At 46.6% G+C, this 19613-nt stretch overlaps 2 protein-coding genes across 2 annotated transcripts; both read left to right on the top strand.

Moving 5' to 3' along the window:
• The first annotated feature begins 1503 nt into the window (after positions 1-1503).
• LOC135812469 (uncharacterized) lies at positions 1504-4969 on the top strand. The gene is made up of 5 exons (XM_065325827.1): positions 1504-1648; positions 1916-2002; positions 2449-2486; positions 3034-3282; positions 4023-4969. Exons 1-5 carry the CDS (start codon positions 1570-1572, stop codon positions 4467-4469), a joined length of 900 nt encoding a protein of 299 aa, XP_065181899.1. The 5' UTR covers positions 1504-1569; the 3' UTR covers positions 4470-4969.
• A 3822-nt stretch (positions 4970-8791) lies between these two features.
• LOC135811446 (uncharacterized) lies at positions 8792-19613 on the top strand. Its single transcript, XM_065324687.1, has 3 exons — positions 8792-10729; positions 16360-16594; positions 18518-19613. The coding sequence occupies exons 1-3, from the start codon at positions 9990-9992 to the stop codon at positions 18869-18871; spliced, it is 1329 nt and encodes a 442-aa protein (XP_065180759.1). The 5' UTR covers positions 8792-9989; the 3' UTR covers positions 18872-19613.

The following is a 19613-nucleotide window of genomic DNA, read 5'->3' as shown; positions in this document are numbered from 1 at the left end:
ACTAGGTACATGTGTATTCAGATTGGCCATTAGACGCATTACACTAGCTGTTGACTGATGGTCAAGTCGACTCCAGGGCCTGGGGGCTGCAGCATCTGAGTGCGATGGCTATTCATTATGTACAGCCGCGGAAGATTCAGTGTCACCCGATTATTATACTCACCCATCCAAATACTGCTCACCGCTAAGAAGATCAAACTCCTGTTGTACAGAAGGCAATATCAGTTTCGTTTTAGTACTTGGTGAAGACTATGTTTTTATCCAGTGCCATAGTCCTATGAGCGGTAAGAATAGGCTGTGGAAAAAGTAAGTGGGTGATTCCATCCCATGGCCCAATACATAACGAAATGAATGACGGGTCAGGCAATACTCGTGCTACATAGCTTGAGTTCCTTACTGTTTTGTATCTCATGAATACATCCTCATTCGACTGAGTCGACTGCACAGCTGTGGAGTTCGCTCAGATCTGTCAAGAAATGTCAACTTGAGTGTCAGTAAAGTTGACGATGTTATCAACTCTCACTATTTTTTTTGCTTTGACGTGCGTGCATCGCGTCAATCCCTCAGCGTTCAGGTCGAGTGCCACTCGGAATGAATCAGTCCCGAAAGTCTGATATTCCGACTCACAATGCCAATGGTTCTTATGCATGTGCAAGGTAGCCTAGGTGGATACTGCACATATTCGTCACTCAGCCAGTAGTATAATAGTAGTATCGAGCGCTTACATATACTAGTAGTATCTGCTATCAATAGTATTGTAATCAAGGATAACACACGCATCTTGTTCTCATCACCCCCAGCTGTCGGACATTGTACAATGGTCAAAAAATGGGCAACGCAACTCTACACTGTTTCGATCAATACGTATGGACACGGGCACCACAAACTTCGGAGTAGGTCTCATGTACAAATAATTATTGGCACCGATTTCATTTTCAGATGTGCAGTAAAATCCAATGCATTGATTAGACGTTAATAATTATTGGTGTACGATATGCACTTCGTCCCAATGCTGTCCCAGCCCCTGTATACTGCTTTACAGTGTTTCTGGATATGGCAAACATGACAACAGAATGCTATCTTTAAACTGTACAAGTACTTCTTATTCTGTTCCTACTGAATACTTCATCAGCGTTGAGAGTCCCTCTGTCATGTTCGGGTTGGCGAGGCATAACCAGTGTGGTCTGTAAATAGCGCTGTGGTCGTGTTACTGGATGTATCCACACGGTCACTATCATTCGCCACAAACTCCGGATTGTACCCTTTGCAGTGTTCCATTGTCCCAGTGCGTAGGTGTGATGCCAGTCCAGGTGATTTCTAGGCCAGATAGGAATCGTGATGTCCACTCATTGTCCACCAGCGTCTCGCCAGTATGGTGTCTTACTACAAACTTAGACATTGCGCGATTCTTCCTCACACAGCCTCCAGTACCCCTGAAATCGTAGGCGATGGTTTCTACATTCACGACCAGTCGATTTGTCTCTATAAAACGTAGCACGCAACAGAATCACAAGCCAGAATACATTTTGGTCTTCAGAAAGGTCTTCAGTTCATTATCATTTTGCCAACATGGCTAAGGCGCCACTTCTTGGAGCATTATCGGCTCTCCTCTTCATGTGCCTTCTGCTAGGATGTGCGAACGCGTTCAGTAAGTTATGACTATAATTAGGGAAACATTGCCGTCTTTCTCACAGTTTCACCTGCCTCCCTGCTATCTTCAAAAGTCTTCTAGTATGCGTGCTACTGGCTCGGTACCCAAGGCTGATGTGGACACGCAAAGTTGTTTTTCTCTGGCCTAGTTGTTGTAGTTCTTTGCCCTGTTTCACCTTAGGCAATGCGTATCTGCGAGTTTGAATTCATCGCTGTTTTTGGCTTACCTGTTGTTCGTGATCCTGCTTGGTTTGTCAATTGGCAGGTTTGTCCGGTAGCCTTTGCCCACAGCCTTCATGCCAGGAGATCTACGATTCGCTTTATCGACCTACTGGCGATATAATGCCGGAAGGTAAGTGCATCGGAACCCATTGCTTCACTGCCTCCTGATCTGTACAGGCATGTGCATGTGCGTACACGTACATGCACATGTATGTGTGTGTCTGAGTGAGCGTGTGAGTGTGTTTTGCGCGTATTTGTGTGATCGGAATGCCTGAAGAATGTAAATAACTTCCAATGTACAAAAGAAAATAGTTGGGTGGACGCACAAATTCGCAAAGCACTGCACAGGATTGAATCAATTCTTACCCTGCCCACCCACCCACCTACTTCCTACAGATGAAGCTGCAAGATGCCCCAAAATTACACAGATAGCTACATGTATGCTGACACTGCTGTGATTGATGCATAGTTACGAGCCGTTGAGTGATAACACCAAGTCGTGCCAGCCAACATACCCAGTCTCGTCTTGTCGCCTCAATACTTTGCACTTTGTTTGTTGCATTCATTTTCGTGCAGGAACATTCAACGTAGGAGGTAACCGTGGTCTGCAACAGGTACGTGTGGCGTGTCCATGAATACTCTATGATTAAGGATTTCCCAAAGGCATCGCGCCTGACGGCCGGTCTCCATATTCGGAAGGGTTATTGCAGACGAGAGATTAGCATCATAATAATATTGAAGAGCCTAGTTACGCCACCTTTTATGACATTCTCATGCAGATTAATGAGTTCATTTCCCTATGAATCGTTTGAGGGTTATCGATTGCGATGGTTGGTCACGGCAGAAATCAAATCTCGGAAGGAAACTTCATACAATGCGTTTCACACGGTTATAATACTCGTAGGCTGGTCCATTTCCTGTTTGTAAACGGATCCATGGTCTTGTAATTGGGGCTCTGCGAGTGAGAAACTTGTTCGTGATGCGAAAGAGCATTCAAAAGGGATTCCGGGTGAGAAACATCGGCAGAGAAACAGACATACAGACAGACATACATACAGACAGACAAACAGACATACATACAGACAGACAGACATACAGACATGCAGACAGACAGACCGACAGACAGGCTTGCTTTCTCCCACTTTGTGCGTTCACTTTCAGGTGTCCTGCGCTTCTCGAGGTGGTTTGACCGGCCACGACCGCACAAGCTTCTGGGGTTGGACAGAGATCGCTAATGTCCAGGCTAAGTACAGTTGCCCCGCCGGCTGGCTGCGGAAGCTTGTGGAAAATAACGGAGTCGCCAAACACGTTTGCACTCGCCCCGGGGGAAATGGCTGCGCTAGTGCCTTCTTCAGTAAACCCTTCAACGGACAGTACAGCGAAATTCGTGGAAGTTTGAACGGATACAAGGTGAGGAATATTGGGAACACGTGACCTGTTTTATTGGCTTTAAGGTTCGCTCAAAACACGACGAACTCTCAGGTTTCACCTACAGGCTGAAGGTGTGTTAATCAACCACTGCTAAAATCGTATCGTATGTTTTTGCTGCTTGTCGAGAGAACCTGATATTTCGTCGGCCGAACCTACGCCCGAAGATGCATTTACGTTTGTACAAGAAACACTTTGTCGTTCGTGTATTGTGACTAATCGCAGTGCTATAGGAACCCTTCGGATTGGCAAAACATGAGGTTTTGTTTAGAATACTATATTCAATGATAATGGCGTACCTCCTCTGAACTACGGTATCTTCCTCATAATTTGAACTTCCACCGCACGCAACCTCACCAAGTCCTCGGCTACACAAAATGAAAATAGACACTCTCCAATCATTTTAGTGCAGTGTATTGTCTACTGGGACGTATCCATACGTGGATTATAACTGGAACACAACTTAGTGTTGTTACGCAATGTAATCTTCAGTAGTGGCAGGCAACACATGAATACAACAGTTCTCAGAGCAACATGCAACAGAGCACATGAGTGTGCTATGCAACACATGTACGTGTATGTTGTTAGCACATGTTGCACTATTTAAAAACATTTGTATGGTGGTTGAGCCTTTAATCATCAAATATTTCATGCACATTGATTTAATTTGTCTGTTTCCGTCTGTTTCGTTCCCTGCCAATGATTCTGTTCCGAATATGTAGTTCCGCTCGCCGGACGCCTTCCATTCGCAGCCTGGCTACCTGATCGACAGTGCGTACGTTGATGGCTTCTCGATCTCGCGGGACAGTGCTCCGGGAGTCCGCAATCACGTCTTCACGTATGCTGTAGGTATGGATCGCGAGAGTGGTAGCAAGTGCCCGTGCCGAGGAGGAACGCAAGCCCAGCCGTTCGTCGGTGATAACTACTACTGCGCAGAGACTAAGTATGCTCAGCACCCAGCTACCTGGTCACTGGGTCACGATGATCATCTGTTCGATACCACCGTATCCTGCAGTTCGACGACCCAATACCAATGCGAGCCGGTGCCTGACTTTCATGTGACTCTGGACAGTTCGACGAGTGATAGAATCGAGGTGCGCATCTGTTCGGACCAGGATAACAGCGACGATGAGCTGGGACTAGACAAGCTTCATTTGTACGTCCGATAAATGCTGAATGCCAGCTATAGCCGGAACCAAGCTCGGTTGCGGAGAGGAATAGCCGTTGTATTTCGGGCACGAGCACTGCATGCTGCTCATTGATCTGTATTCCTTGCTGCTTTTCACTCACTCGACAATCCGAGTATTATTCTCTTTCCTGCACAATGATGTAAATGTATGTTGTATAGAATTTCTACGGGAACCGAGCCCAATCATAATTTTCTTTCCAAATACATGTAGGTAACCTTTCCTTATCCGATTACATCACGGCTGGGTGGTTAGATCACAGCTGCTCAGAAGCTAGGCTCCCTAGTTCGAGTCCTCGTGGTAGCAGGCAATTTTCCTCAAGCTTATTCTTCTTTTCTCCTCCCTAAAACTCATCAATATTTCCTTATCTCGCCTGCCCTGTTGGCTTTTTCTCTTTCGAGTGCAGCATATTCCTTCTTGCCTCACATTTTGGTGCTTCGTATCACACAGTTGACATGGAAGAATACTATCATGTAATATTATCATGACCGAAAGGCGATACACTACGACCTGTGTTGAGCGACCATCTCTCTCAGGAGACTGGTTAGCTCAGGGCTATGCACTACAACCTGTGTTTAGCGACCATAAACCTGTCTTGGGAGACTGCCTATCTCAGGAACGTTTCGTGACGCATTTTGTCCTGCATTGAACGATCACCATTGAACAGGACCAGTTTTCGGTGCACGACGGAATGGTCGATAAAACGCAGGCTTCGCTGTGCAAATATTCGTGCACGCCGCCCGGGGTCATGCATTGGTGTAGCACAGACGCAGCCCAAGCTTGCAATGCATGTGTTGGTTAACTGGGCCGTGATTACACAGCCCTTTTTTACGGTCAAAATAGACACAATGAATATGTTTTCCCACGTGGGCATGATAGCCACATACCACTTCGAAGTAACTCCATCACAATGCAATGAACCTAGAGATGGAAGGAACATTCGAATTTTTCGAATATTCTAGAATACTGACACCAGACCGAATATTCGAATGCAGGCACCAACATCCCATTTGCGAAAATTCGAAAAATGTAATATTAAACGCAAGATGATGGAGAAGCATACTTCTATGCTCCTGATATGCTTTGACAAAAAAAATAATAAATCGTTCTTTATGAAGGACATGTATACGATGTCTCTGCTTTGTGCGGTCGAGACAGAGAAATCGGTCCGGCGTACAACGCTTACAGTTCAATGTGGACTAGTTTCTGCTGAAATGTGAGGAGGAAAAAACAGGAATGTCTCCGGTGCACATGTACATGTACATGTATGTATATGCTTCAGTTCAGCTCCGTGAAACATCTACAAGCACATACAATGTACATGTACACGTCTACGCGTTGCATATACACGTACATGTACATGTACATGTACATTCCCTGATGTACATGTACATGTACGTGTGCATACATTTGAACATGCACACGTGTACCCAATGGCACAGGTACACTAATGTCCCCGCAACACAGGACCTACCTGCGAATATACTATTGTTCTGTAATACGGGCAAATGGCAGGGTAGACTCCTGACTCTGGGAGATCTCCATTCGCTCCGGGCAACAGCTGCCTGTCGTAAGAGCTGGAAGGCTCTGTGTGAGGCAATATGTTCATCCAACTACCCGGTAGTTACAAATCAATGTACTTGTAATCCCATATTAGCCCGAGAGTGTAACGTCAAATCAACCGGATATATCTCCTTAATTTGCTCATCTCCCTATGTTTCTCTCTCTCCCTCTCCCTCTCCCTCTCTCTCTCTCTCTCTCTCTCTCTCTCTCTCTCTCTCTCTCTCTCTCTCTCTCTCTCTCTCTCTCTCTCTCTCTCTCTCTCTCTCTCTCTCTCTCTCTCTCTCTCTCTCTCTCTCTCTCTCTCTCTCTCTCTCTCTCTCTCTCTCTCTCTGTATCTCTCTCTCTCTCTCTCTCTCTTTCTTTCTCTCTCCCTTTTTTCTCTAAAAGCCGATCACGACAACAACCAGAATAATGTGTAACTCAATATCAACTGGAAATGTAATATCATTACACATACAAATACGTATCTTATATTACCCGAATACCATAATATCATTATGGTTATCAACTCCCTCAATATTTTAACTGTAGCAATAGAATCACACCATCTATCACAATATCAACATGCAATAACTATCATAACGTATCGCATGCGATATCCATACTTATCCTGTTTTCCTTTTTCCGTCCTTCATGTTGTTTTCTGCCTTGACGTATCTTCCATATTTTTTGATTTCTGTTTACCACCACTCAGCATAAGCGAAATCATCAATCATTTTGATTGACGATGACGCGAAAATGCAAATAATAATAATAATAATAATAAAGTGTTTGCTCCCCACACCGGGCAAATTGAGCCCAATGATATTTTGTGATGGAGGAAATCACTATAAGTCATGCTCAACTGAAGACAACATCAAGAGAAAAGAAAGACAATATGTTACGGTTCGCGTGGGACTCAAATTAGAACATCAAGAAACATCAAGAAACATCAAGAAAGTGGAGAACTCAATTTATTTCATGTACATGTATGTGCCATGCAGAATGTGTAAGGAAATTGCTAACCAGGCAAGCAGCGCACCAGTGATGTCGAGGATCCTATTTTCGCATGGTAGCCTCGCGGCATGCTAGTGCTCTCACAAGCATGTACATGTATAAAAATGAGACATGTTGTTGGTTTGACAGCATGAAACAACGTGGAGGACTAGGCATTGGCGGATAATGCTCGAAAAGGTGGCAGATTCTGCTCGAAAAGCAGTGAAATTGGCCGAACCATACAAACCTTATGGCGCGCAATTCCGCGAATTCTGCTCCATTTCTTTATCCACATGCCAAACATGCTTGAAACTTACCAGAAAAAGTACCGAATTCTGCCAAAACTTCTGCCGGCATTATCAGCATATGCCTATGGAGGACACCGTGTCTAATACTGGTGCTGTACTAGTGTGGGATTATCTAATACCAAGTATAAAATATGTATAGGTTCATAGACCAGTAACTGTGTGACGAGTGACGACCGGCAAGCCTAACATCTTTTAGTACACGCTCGAGTGCGGATATGATACCTGTGGGAACTAAAATCACGTGAACATGTTCACCAGTGAACGTCAACCGTATAAAAACATTATTTAATAATGTAAGAGAGTAACTGATTATGGCCTAGAGCTAGAAATATGTAGAGCATTCACACACCTAGGGATCGTGCGTCTACAGCAACAATCTTTTGACATGCATGTCACAATCGATTGGCATGCGTTCGGCGAGGGAATTGGAGAGACGAAAGTCTGTGGTTCAGTTCTTTTTAGGAGCGACAGTCTGCCAGTCCATTCGCGGATGTTAACAGTGTATCTCGTAAGTTAGTTGCTTCTTACCTTGAGGGGTTTGTTTTAGTTGCTGAGCTACCTTGAATAGGTGGGAGCCCTCCCTTGTGGAAACTATTATGGCAGGCGGGGGAAGAGGCTCCGAGCGCACTCTCGCATGTACATGTAGATATTGTAATGCTTAGTGGTAGATGTAGCACGGACTAGATTCTCTGAGCTCACCGCTTCTCGGTCTCACATGACTGTACTTGGGTGTTATCCTATTCATTGCACTCTTCGTCCGTGCTGAAAGAAGCCACTGATCATCATCAGAAAAAACGGCTTTTCGAGCACCCAGCATGCGGCACAACCGCGCACAAACCGGCGGCCGCAAAGTGAGCCCGTGCTTTGTAGGGTACTACTACTAGGGTATGCATGACATGAAGTTCAGGGCGTTTGTACAAGTGCGTGCACTAGTACACTGATAAGTACCCTCCGGGGGTGGATGCGACATGAACGGGCTTTCCCCGTATGTTCCTGTTGCATGATTGTTTGTAGTATGTTCCACTCAGGTCGACCAACAATAATACTGTATCTGTAGTAGGTATGGATCTATTATTTTTATTTTATTATCATTATTATTTTTTAATTTTGAATAGGGCAATCCCCACAGGCCTAAGGCCTTTTTACAGGGTACCCTACGTGATCAAGTACTGTATTTAAAAGTTGTTTTGCATGTGTGAATACACCGAGGTTGCTTGCAGTTTGGCAAAGGCAAAGGCTAGGCTTGTAGAATCGTTCTGCTGGCTGGCTTGTCGTCCGGCTGAATGCACTGGCTGTACAAGCAACTACCTCGGCCAGCGTCATGTAATCCCAGTGCGTAGAGACGCGTCCTGTCAGGCCTAAGAACCTACAACGAGCAACTACATCGCTGCCTTCCTGTGTGCGGCTGGTGCACCTTCCCACAGACCTGTGCAGTGTGGCGCGCGCACCGAGAATAATGATAAGAAGCCGTGGCAAAGGTCTCGGCAGAAACATGTTCTCCCGCGTGAAGGTCCAGGGTGAGCCACCGACGACAGCGGCATCAGCTGGCCGGGAGAACAGAGTGGCTGCCACACTAACATCAGTCTTGGGCTCTTCGGCAATGAATAGAGTACGTGTGCGGGCTTGCTCTATCGTTAGTGGACCGTCAGAACAAACGAACAATTGCACAAGTTCAAGGTGTGGTGTAGTTGTCACTGGCCAATGATCACCTCTGCAGAAATTCAATTTGTGTCTTTCGCTCGTTTGTTGAAGTCACGAACTCGTGGAGAGGAATCTTGCGCTTCTCCACCTTGTCTCTTAGATTAGCATACATGGTCACAGCTTAGAATGGTTGTAGCCGCAAATTAGTGCGCGTACGTACCCGATGTTGTCCCCTTGGAGGCCCAACTCTGCTCGAAAGGAGGAAGTTGGCTTTGGGTGATAATCGTGTCCTGTGAGCTGACAGTTTGGAAAGCCATCAGCTATTGAATAGGCTAAGGAAAGTGGCTGTCACTGCTTTCCTTGCCATCGACTCTTGCCCAGGCCATGAGAAAGCAGTGCAAAGGCGCGATGATGAGCTATCCAGCTGCCGGTCGTTCATATCGAGTCTGACCTATGACTGGTGGCCGCAGCTGCGTTGGCGCATGGCTAGAGAACGGCGCTGAGACGACCGTCAACTTCGCTTGTCCACGGAAGGTCGTTCATCCTCTAGTCAGCTGAGCGCTGATCTGTGTAACTCATTGTACAGAGTTGGCGAAAGGACAGTGCAGAAGTCGAGGCATCGCACGGCGAACACTGAGTGCTTTACCTATCGGGTTATGCGAGTGCATAAAACCCCGCTCCTACAAATACCCCGCAGCTATTAGAGCATCCTCATAGCAAAGGCCAGGTGGTTCAGACCACTACCTAATACTTCACGACTTGAAACTACACTGTCCAGCTGTATCGGGATAGAACAGAAGAGCTTCCATCCATAGCCAGATATCTGTTACATGTTGTGCCACAATGCTGAAGTCTCCGGTAGACGTAGTTCCACTCCAATTGGAACGGTTGACTGGCTGAAGGCATTCCTGCAAAAGATTTTGTGAGACAGAGACACATAGGATCAAAGCGTGTCTAATCAACCCTTGGATTGTCACACACACAGACACAAGGAGTGTGGTGCGCGCAGCCAGATATGGGTCAGAACCAGTCGTCTCGTGCCACGAAGCTGGCCAATAAGGCACCCAAGCTGAACCGCAACCCTCTCGTGGCCAACAACGCAGAGAAATTGAAAGCAGAGAAGACGGCGCAGTTGCAGCTGATTCTGCACAACGAAAGCAAGGACGAGCCCTGCACATCCACACCTCAGACACATCTGATCATCCATAGTGCTCAGCCATGTAAGACGCGTCTGGGGAGGACCAAAGATGCCGAGCCAACAACAAGCGCTCAGAGATCAAGCTGCTCGTCGTGTGAGTGCGGTGGAGGCAAGACCTCGGATCAGGACAGGAATGATGCATCCGCAGCTCCTAGTACGTGTCCTAGCCGTAACTCGTCATCTAGTCTGTCCGATTTACGCCCTGCTCCGTCAGTATCATCGCTTCAGCGGCAGAAGGGCAAGTTTAAAGACCTTTCTCCTCCCTCGGTTCCGAACAAAAAGCAGCGGAAGGCGATCTCGGAAGCCGAGTCCTCACCGCAGCGGCCAGAGCCGATATCTGAAAGCGCCATCAGCAGCAAGCAGCCATCGCAGCAGAGCAAGCGAAAGCGGAAGCAGCGGAAAACTCTGAAATCGCTGAAGCTCCGGCGTGGTTCCAACTCCTCGCTTGTATCCAGACGCCGGAGCAGCAGACGCAAACGTGAGATGACCCAGCTCAGCAAGAGCTGGTTGGCGGTTAGCAACAACCTCGAGCAACTCGGAATGGATATGTTCAGAAGGTGAGAGAAAGCATGTGCAGTGTGTCGTTGGAAAGCAATTGATTTGGTGTGCCAATGTCCATCATGTCGTTGCGTTCAAGTCTACTGGCACACAGTTATCACCCTGTTACATAACGTGCTATTGGCCCTAAGTGTATTGAAATCTATACATACACAGTAATCCCGTGGTTATAATCAAGTATACATGTGTCTCTGTGTTGTATTCGCAAAAGGCATGAATAGGTATTACTCGTTCTTCTGCTCACAAACCTTCCTGAAGACCGAGTGATATGTTTTAAGCCTAATGGGGCGAGTATTTCGACATCTGTGAAATACAATACTGGAAACAAGATTAGATCTTCTATATCGCGATGACAGTAGCCCGTGTATATTGTTTGAAGGTCACAAGGGCGCGGTGTGGCAACTGGCCACTTCTTGTGTTACTCGTGTGTTCATGTACCATCCGATACGCCGCATGCATGAGACGGCCGAGCTGCGCTCTGGTATGAGCTGCGAGAAACGTATACGTTACTAGATAATTTACTTATTGAAGAGAACACGAATCTAGCGTTACTTGTAACAGTTGTGCGGCGCTAGTAGTGATGGCTCCAAACACTCGCTATGAGTAGAATATGCCGCCAGTATGGACAAGGAGAGCATTGTGAAAGTGATGTTGTGATGGAATCGAGCATGTAGCGTCCACATGGAGACCCAATCCAGTGGAGCCATGGATTCAGGATTGCAGAACCGACTACAAGCTGCTCAGGGAATGGGAAGGATGATGGCGTGTCACCAATGATTAATGGCAGGAGCCTGCATACCCGCCCACCGTGAGGATCATTCTCCTAACTCAAGAACCATCAGGGATTAAATAGCCACTTATTCGGTGTCCCTCGCCTTGGTATTGCACTGTAGATGTCGTCGCATGAGCTTCCGATCCACCGTCAACGTGATCGATCGAGAGTATTTGCTGACCTCGCCGAACTGTCACCTTGAGACAAGACTAATTCATTGATTGATTATGGATTCAGTGCCGAGGCTCGTATAAGAGGAATGCATCTGGGCGAATGGTTTGAAATCAGAGCCTTGACAATTTGACTTCTGTTGAAGAGAAACTTGTGCGAATGGATGTATTTTGGTATACCAAATTGTATTGTTTGGTAACTGATACAGCCGTCTATTTCCAAAGCGAATACCTGTACCTGCTCCGTGGATTGGGGAGTGTCCCCACTCTGTGAACTAACTTGCAGTGAAAGTACAAGCACTGAGCTGTGTATTGTGTTTGCACAAGACCCCAGGAACGTGCAGCAAACTAACAGTTACTTGTATGCAATGCCCTCGGAACTCGTACAGAGCGATGAACAGCTTCTTTGGCAAACAGGCGTGATAAGAATAGTTGCAGCTCTGTCTGACAGGGACCGTGGTGGTGTCCTTGTCTGTCGCCGTGTCCTGGGACTGCGCGCGAAGTCTGCCTGTGGCTTTGAGGGCTGTCATAAGGCTTGCACCCTGTAATAATTATGTAGTAGCAAGCAGCTTTGGCATCATCCCTGCCGCGTGTTGGTCTTTAGCTCGCGCGGAAGTCAACAGAACGGAAGGTGGAGCTAAAATTACTTCTAGCTGTCACGGGACGCGGAAATCTTGTAGCATAACCCAGCCATGCTTGTTCATACCTGTGGGTTAAGGTATACTTCGAAGTACAATTATGCATAGTAGTCGCCTCAGGTAACAGTGGGGGCATACAAGTCCCTTTTCGTGTAGTCGCCTCGGGTAACAGTGGGGGCATACAAGTCCCTTTTCGTGTTTGAACAATGCATTGATTCCTTAGCCTACAGGGATTTCACAAGTATCACTTGTGCAAAACGTTTGCCCCTTATCCAGGTCGGGGAAAGGTCGGGCTGCAGTTGCCGCGCAAATACTGGGTGGACATTTGCAAATATTGCACCGCGGGGAAACGTGTACTGTAGGTCGGCGCACGCCTACACGCCTTCACGGGTACAGACAACAGTGTGTCAATATAGACCCCATTGGAGTGGGCACGCGGATCATATGCGTGCTGTCAAAAGGATAAACCGTGCATCGCTGTTGTGCTTTTTTATGTTTTTATCGAGAAACCTGTTCTGATCGTGCACTAACGCTACAGTAGCCACTAATATGGATCTTCTAGTAGTTACACGTCAGTGACGTCACCATTATTTCCATGATTTTCGCACTGGAATAATCACAAAACGATCAATCGATCGGTCGGCCTGAGGTCATCTTCAGGATCCTGAAATATCGACTTAGGTACAGAGACCGGGGTATGAATGTTTGAATGATTGGTGAAAAGGTTATCGGTACGTCTTCTCAGGCATGTACAAATACATGTATACTGATATGCTAGTAGTAGTAATTGTAGTTTTAACTGCATGTATCGCTACAAGCAACTCCGTGTACCTGCTGCTATCTCAGTACACACCATTCGACGACCTCAGCCCCTGGCATGCGCGTAGATCTCTCTATTCAATTCGCATGGAATGTCCTTGTGCACAACACGTGCATGTCCTGATAGTTGTAAGAGCAATTGTCGCTGGAACCCAGCTACAGTAGTTCACTGGCCAGGGCGAACAAGATGTTGTCCGAGTCACACAACGCTGGAATACCTCGTTCAGTTGTCCATCTGCTGAACTGCCCCCACGCGTGAAGTTTCTACGATCATGAATATTTCCCAGTCACATTCGTGGAAATATTCACGCAGAGTCCCCACCAACTTATTCATCCAGACAAAGTGTGAGTCAGATATTGGAAAATGCTGTTTAATAGGTGAATTCCATTCCCACGTAGTCTGCGGTCGTCTCTGCACGAGACCTTTAGCTTAGGCTGGATTTAATCTAATGTACAAGTACAAGTATGGTAGAAATCTGACAAGGGGCAATCGTCTAGGCACGCAATCAACCCATCCTGGCATGACAGCACCAACCGTTAGCAGATCATGGTACCGCGAGGTGTTGAAAGCCCCTGCCTGCTGGCCACCGCGAGCACCGCACAGTTGAGGAGGCCAGGGTCGATGCCACATCTATCTACCATCTACCCCACCACTGTAAAGCTATTCACAGGAGAGTTTGACACGTTCACGGCCCATCAGTCACATCGCTCTTGCGTGAGAATACCAAAGACAGATTCGCAGCTCCATTTGGCCCCGAAATTTGCTATACATGGCTGGAGCGTTCATGCGCTGAATTCAGTACCGGGCTTAGCCTGTCGTATGCTCTTGACAGCATGATAATGATTCTCAGGGGCTAAACCTTTTGTTACAAGACCGCCTCAGCAAACAAGGGAATTTCCTTGTACAGGGCGAGTAGCGCAATGGAGAGACGATCGGAGACACCGCGACAGCACCATAGATTCTCGCGTAGAGTCAAGGGGAACAGGCTATCCACGAGTAACCCGAGGCTACAAGTGAACTGGATCTTGTCTCGGCTGCGGCCAGTTCAGCCATTGGCGTTGGACACAGCGCCAGTTCGCGTGGCACTCGGCCGCAATCAGCCAGATAGTCCTAAAGGGGAGATCACGGGAATGATAAGAGCACTTCAGCGCGAACACTACCAAGTACCAGTCCAGTGAGGTGCATTATGATCGCGGGTAAGATGGGCAGAGAGCCACAAAGCCAAAGGTCTAACCTAGACATGTGTGACATGTATTACTATAGTGGAGTTTCAAGAGTTCACACCACATCGGCACATGTACAAGTAACATCAAGAAGAATATGACCTGACAAGGTAATGAAGCGCACCTGCAGGGTGCTGCAGTTATGTCTGTACCTTGCCACTTTGGCAAGAGATTCTATCTTCATGTCTCAGTAATTGGTTCTTCACGTGAACTAAACATACTGACCTATGCCTAGTCCTTTCTACACCTCCTCGGGTCACCATGACGTTGTAACCCGTCTGTTTTTGATAGCTTTCACAAGGTTGTAGATGACCGAGGCTATTTTCTCCCGCCGATACAGTGCGAATATGGAGAGTTGACCGACTAGTAAAAGTCAATCAACACCGCTGAGCAGATACATGTACGCATTGCCTCTCCGTATCCTGGCCAGCTGCACTGGCCGTGAGAACTACCTGATCACCATACGTGACCTGGAAGATGTTTAAAAACTACATGACAATACTCGTCAGTACAAACCTATAACCTGTCACTGGGGAAATTGTGTTTTGCCTTATTGCTGAGCGCAAGAAACACAATCACTATTCGGCGCTCCTTCCCGTGTACCGGCTGTGTGTTAGTGTAGGGTCGTACCTACACGAGGGCTGAAGGGGATCGCGTATAACGACAAATCGGTCACTGCCTCGTTTTCCGCATCGTGCCCTGTCCAAACAGCCATGTACAATGTATCTCACCGCTCTTCTGCCACGGCCTTCTTGCTTTTCTCTTACTAGCCCGTGGCCGTGCCGCCTGGAAACATGTGAGTGTTGTGAGCATCCAGTACGCAGCTTGACGCACCGCCTTTCAGGCAATCTGCGTAAGAACCGGGACAGATACACGACACGCGAGTAGTGTTACCCGGTAACCACGAGCGTGTATCAATGTTCACATATAGAACAAAAGTACTCCAAGTACTATTATACTAGTGTGCAGTGCAGATGGGACCGATAGGAAAAAGGTCCCGATGTGGCACAAATGTGTTAGTCCACTGCAAAGATGTTTTGGGCACTGCCGACGCCGGACGCCACTTCGGTACTCGCTGCAATGGCCAGCGAACCTTTAGGCGAGGGAACAAGCGGCAGAAGTCATCACAAACGATTACTGTACTTCGCAACAGGATATTGCACGAGCTTTAGCTCTTATCCCACCGCCGAGTCAAAAAATCCACGACTATCCGCAGATGGCTTTCACTAACTCATTCCTTTTGGATCGAATCTGCACTCATTGGTCTCAAAAGAAGGAGGAAAACTAGAGTGCTAGACCCAGTATACTTGGACATAACGTCATGTAACGCAACTAAGATGTCTCAGGAGCGGGATAATGAATCATGCATTACATCGCTCCTCCAACCCACCTGTTCTGCTTGGTTGCGCTACATGCTGCATGAGAAGGGTCAAAGAGGAAAAAAATACAACCATTGAGGTTCGTATAACAGTCGTTTCACAACAACTCTCCTCGGATAGAGAGTCAATATTAGATGTAGGCAGGAGAGGAGACGGTTGGATACGAGCTACGAGTACCTGTAATTTTGGCTGGCTGTTAGATGCTCTAGTAGAACACACGTCCTGCAGCAACGAACAATGGTGAACTGTAGTGCTCTTAGGGGTGTGCGGATAATGCTCGAAAAGGTGGCAGATTCTGCTCGAAAAGCAGTGAAATTGGCAGAATCATACGAACCTTATGGCGGGCAATTCCTCGAATTCTGCTCCATTTCTTTATCCACATACCAAACATGCATGAAATGTACCAGAAAAAGTACCGAATTTTGCCAATTTTTCTGCCGGCATTATCCGCATATGCCTGATGCACTTTCCATCTTACCCTTCGGTGCTCATCTTTCATCATCTGTAATGACACTTCCGATTATTGAGACACCCTCGACAGACGAAAGATGCCTTTGGGGACTTTAAATAATACAACTTTCAAATTCTCAAAACTTTCTCCCTATATCTGTTTTATTGTGTCCGCAGGGTGGCAGACCTCTGTCCGGATATCACACGCACGATCAGTGGCCTACCGGAGGGTGCACAAATCTCGCCTCATATCCTCCTATCGCATCCACGTGCTCGGCAGCACGCTCGACGCGTCATGGAAACCGTTGGCATGGTAGTGGACAGCTACGGCGAGTTCGATCGCGTACGACCGCTGTTGGTGATGCTGGGACGACATCATGCTAAGTACGGCGTGGAGGAAAGACAACTCATGGTAAGATACGAACTAACTTGGACTTACGGTGTGTGCTAGAAGTAGAACTCAGAGCGAGGTGTTACCATGGTTACTGTCCTGTGCATGGATATTGTATCTGGAACTAGCCCATGTGTTTCTGAACATTCAAGCGATGCCGACGCGGATCCCGCGAATATTATATAATTATACTAGCCCATGGCGGATAATGCTCGTAAAATTGACAGATTCTGCTCGAAAAGCAGTGAAATTGGCGGAACCATACAAACTTTATGGCGAGCACTTCCTTGAATTCTGCTCGTTTTCTTTATCCACATACCAGAAAAAGTGCCAAATTCTGTCATTTTGCTGCCAGCATTATCCGCTGGGGGTGTCTGGAACTCGAGTTTCATGCAAAGTGTTGCTGAGACAAACATTCAAAAAACCGCGGTAGGGCGATAGGCTACAGCAGAATGTTTCCCCTGATGGAAAGTAAATAGCCAATTTACTTCGTGCGAATCTAAAAGTCAATTTTTACTGTAAAAGAATATTAATGTTCATACAATATTCCCCTGACTTGCCGAGAAACCTTTGTAAAGTGCTGCCAGATTTTCTATATGCATCAAATTGTTTTTCTGCTGGCCTTTCCTTAACCCAGTTAGGTTGGCTTGAACGAATGCTAAAGCGAGCTTTGCGTTCAGTGGACGATACTAGTTTTTGTAGCCCATCAAGCCCTTTATTTGCGAGATTTGGTCTAGATCGTTTGGCATCCATGTATTGCAAGAAATTACTGTATCTGACGTGGCGCTGTATGGAAGGCCGCTGTAGTGTCACATTAAGTCAAATGTTCGAGCGTTTAAATAATGGTCTTGCAACGCGCAGCCTTGTATCACGCACTCTTAAGTTGCCCATGCTCGGAACTGCCTTTGCCCGTCATGGCGCTTCCTTCCAATGTGCTAAGCTGTGGAATGATTTACACCCTCTAGCTCGCTGTGTGGATAACTCCGCCCGTTTTAAGAAACTGTTACCCCAATGCCTTGCTTTTTCACGCTAGTACTTATGACTTTCAGCTATGCAAAATGCGAACATGATCACCTATCCAATACCGGTAGTCTATTATATTAATTATTCATATCTTTTTGCATCTTTCCCTTGAGTGGGTCTATTGTTATTAGGCAATTGTCTGTTATAGTCACCACTATAAATAAAAATCCAATCCAATCCAATATTGATCGCTGGCAATAGAGAGAGAGAGAGAGAGAGAGAGAGAGAGAGAGAGAGAGAGAGAGAGAGGAGTGAGTGAGTGAGTGAGTGAGAGAGAGAGAGTGAGAGAGAGAGAGAGGAGAGAGAGAGAGTGAGAGAGAGAGAGAGAGAGAGAGAGAGAGAGAGAGAGAGAGAGAGAGAGAGAGAGAGAGAGAGAGAGGGAGAGAGAGAGAGAGAGAGAGAGAGAGAGAGAGAGAGAGAGAGAGAGAGAGAGAGAGAGAGAGAGAGAGAGAGAGAGAGAGAGAGAGAGAGAGAGAGAGAGAGAGAGAGAGAGAGAGAGAGAGAGAGAGAGAGAGAGAGAGAGAGAGAGAGAGAGAGAGAGAGGGAGAGAGAGAGAGACGGTGCACATGAGTAATGATGAACCAGAAACTCTTGGTCGGAGGAGTTACTTCTTTCCCGCCCCCACTTCCATCCAATATGCCACCGCCCCCGTTGTGCAAAAGCTGGTGATTCTGCGGTTGTAAAATATAAATTAAGCAAACAAAGTTGAACTCGGATGGCGAGCCAATTTAATTACGTTAAAGAAGGAGAAGGACAAAATGTTACGAGTTATGACTAACTGTCCACGACGTAACCAGATAATTATAGTCAGGCGTCAGTTCGGTGAATGTCTCAGTACTCCTAGCCGGGTTTGTGCCAGTTTGTCGCATACTGTGTACTTATGATCTGGTTCACTTCTACTTTTCTCACTGCTCGCTGTAGATGATCGGTGAAGCTCTCATCTTCACATTGCAAGACTATCTGGAAGAGGAATGGACTGCAATGCTGGCGGACACCTGGGCCAGTCTGTACGCCATGATCTACGGTGCACTCCTGGAGGGGATCAAGCAGAGGCAAGCGCCCCCGCCCGGTATGGAGCGGGGACATCATCTCCGGACGTCGTTCAGACAGGCTCCGGGCCATGCAATCGTATCTCCTGCGACCAGTAGTCGCTCATCGCCAACGGGAAATAACCGGAAAGTGGGGCTCAGCAGAAAGCTGTCTCGCCGAAACACATCCAGTTCGACGCAGAAGAACGGCATCGCCGTACAAAGTGAGCGAAAGGTCAGCGCATGACGAGTTGAACTTCTTACCTCTCATCTACATATACATGTATTTGAAAACTTCACAATTTTTCCTTTTGTTGATCGCATAAATAGATGTACAGGTACCTGGAAAATGCTTATGATATTTCGTGTGTTGATTCGGCGATTTGGCGTCACGTGTTGAGGCTCCTGTGCACTTCTTTACCCTAGAATTGAGGCAATTCTTGAAAATCCGTGCGTGGATCCGTGTATTCATCTGCATATTATATTATACCTTTGGCCAATTCTGCTCTGATTGCTTCAAATAGAAAGATCCTGTATTTGCTACAGAAAGTGCGCTGCGTATCCGCTTTAGCAAATCGTGAAGATGTCACCTGTGGCGCAGTTCTGATTCACATGTACATGTACTACAAAAGAATGCTATCATGGTCTTTATGGAAAATAAAAAAGGACTAAGGAACTACAAGTTGGCTCTCCATCCGAATCCATACATGGTCTTTAGAACAGCTTTATTGTCGACCACACCTAGGATAATGTTGATCACGCCTAGCAGACACATTAGCTGTATCAGATTGTACATATGCAACTACTACTTCAAACTACTAAGTCTCTAGCGATCTAACTTATAATAATATGCTACTGTTGACTTAGCCATTTCCATTTAGAACTCCTTCTAACTAATGATTCCGATGCTGATTAAATATTTTTTTAATTAACAAACAGTTTTCAACGTTGTGTTTCTTCTCGTTACATAAATTATCATGGTGTACGGG

Source organism: Sycon ciliatum, chromosome 3 (genome assembly GCF_964019385.1).
Source record: "Sycon ciliatum chromosome 3, ocSycCili1.1, whole genome shotgun sequence".
Lineage (NCBI taxonomy): Eukaryota > Metazoa > Porifera > Calcarea > Leucosolenida > Sycettidae > Sycon > Sycon ciliatum.
The sequence above is the reverse complement of the archived record's forward strand: the minus strand, read 5'-3'. Positions and strand labels throughout refer to the sequence as shown.

Excerpts from the sequence above, each read along its gene's own strand:
- LOC135812469 (XM_065325827.1), top strand. The coding sequence starts at position 1,570 with ATGGCTAAGGCGCCACTTCTTGGAGCATTATCGGCTCTCCTCTTCATG. Across the intron at positions 2,003-2,448 it reads TGGCGATATAATGCCGGAAG|GAACATTCAACGTAGGAGGT; the intron begins GTAAGTGCATCG and ends ATTTTCGTGCAG. Across the intron at positions 3,283-4,022 it reads GAAGTTTGAACGGATACAAG|TTCCGCTCGCCGGACGCCTT; the intron begins GTGAGGAATATT and ends CCGAATATGTAG.
- LOC135811446 (XM_065324687.1), top strand. The coding sequence starts at position 9,990 with ATGGGTCAGAACCAGTCGTCTCGTGCCACGAAGCTGGCCAATAAGGCA. Across the intron at positions 10,730-16,359 it reads GGAATGGATATGTTCAGAAG|GGTGGCAGACCTCTGTCCGG; the intron begins GTGAGAGAAAGC and ends TTGTGTCCGCAG. Across the intron at positions 16,595-18,517 it reads TGGAGGAAAGACAACTCATG|ATGATCGGTGAAGCTCTCAT; the intron begins GTAAGATACGAA and ends TGCTCGCTGTAG.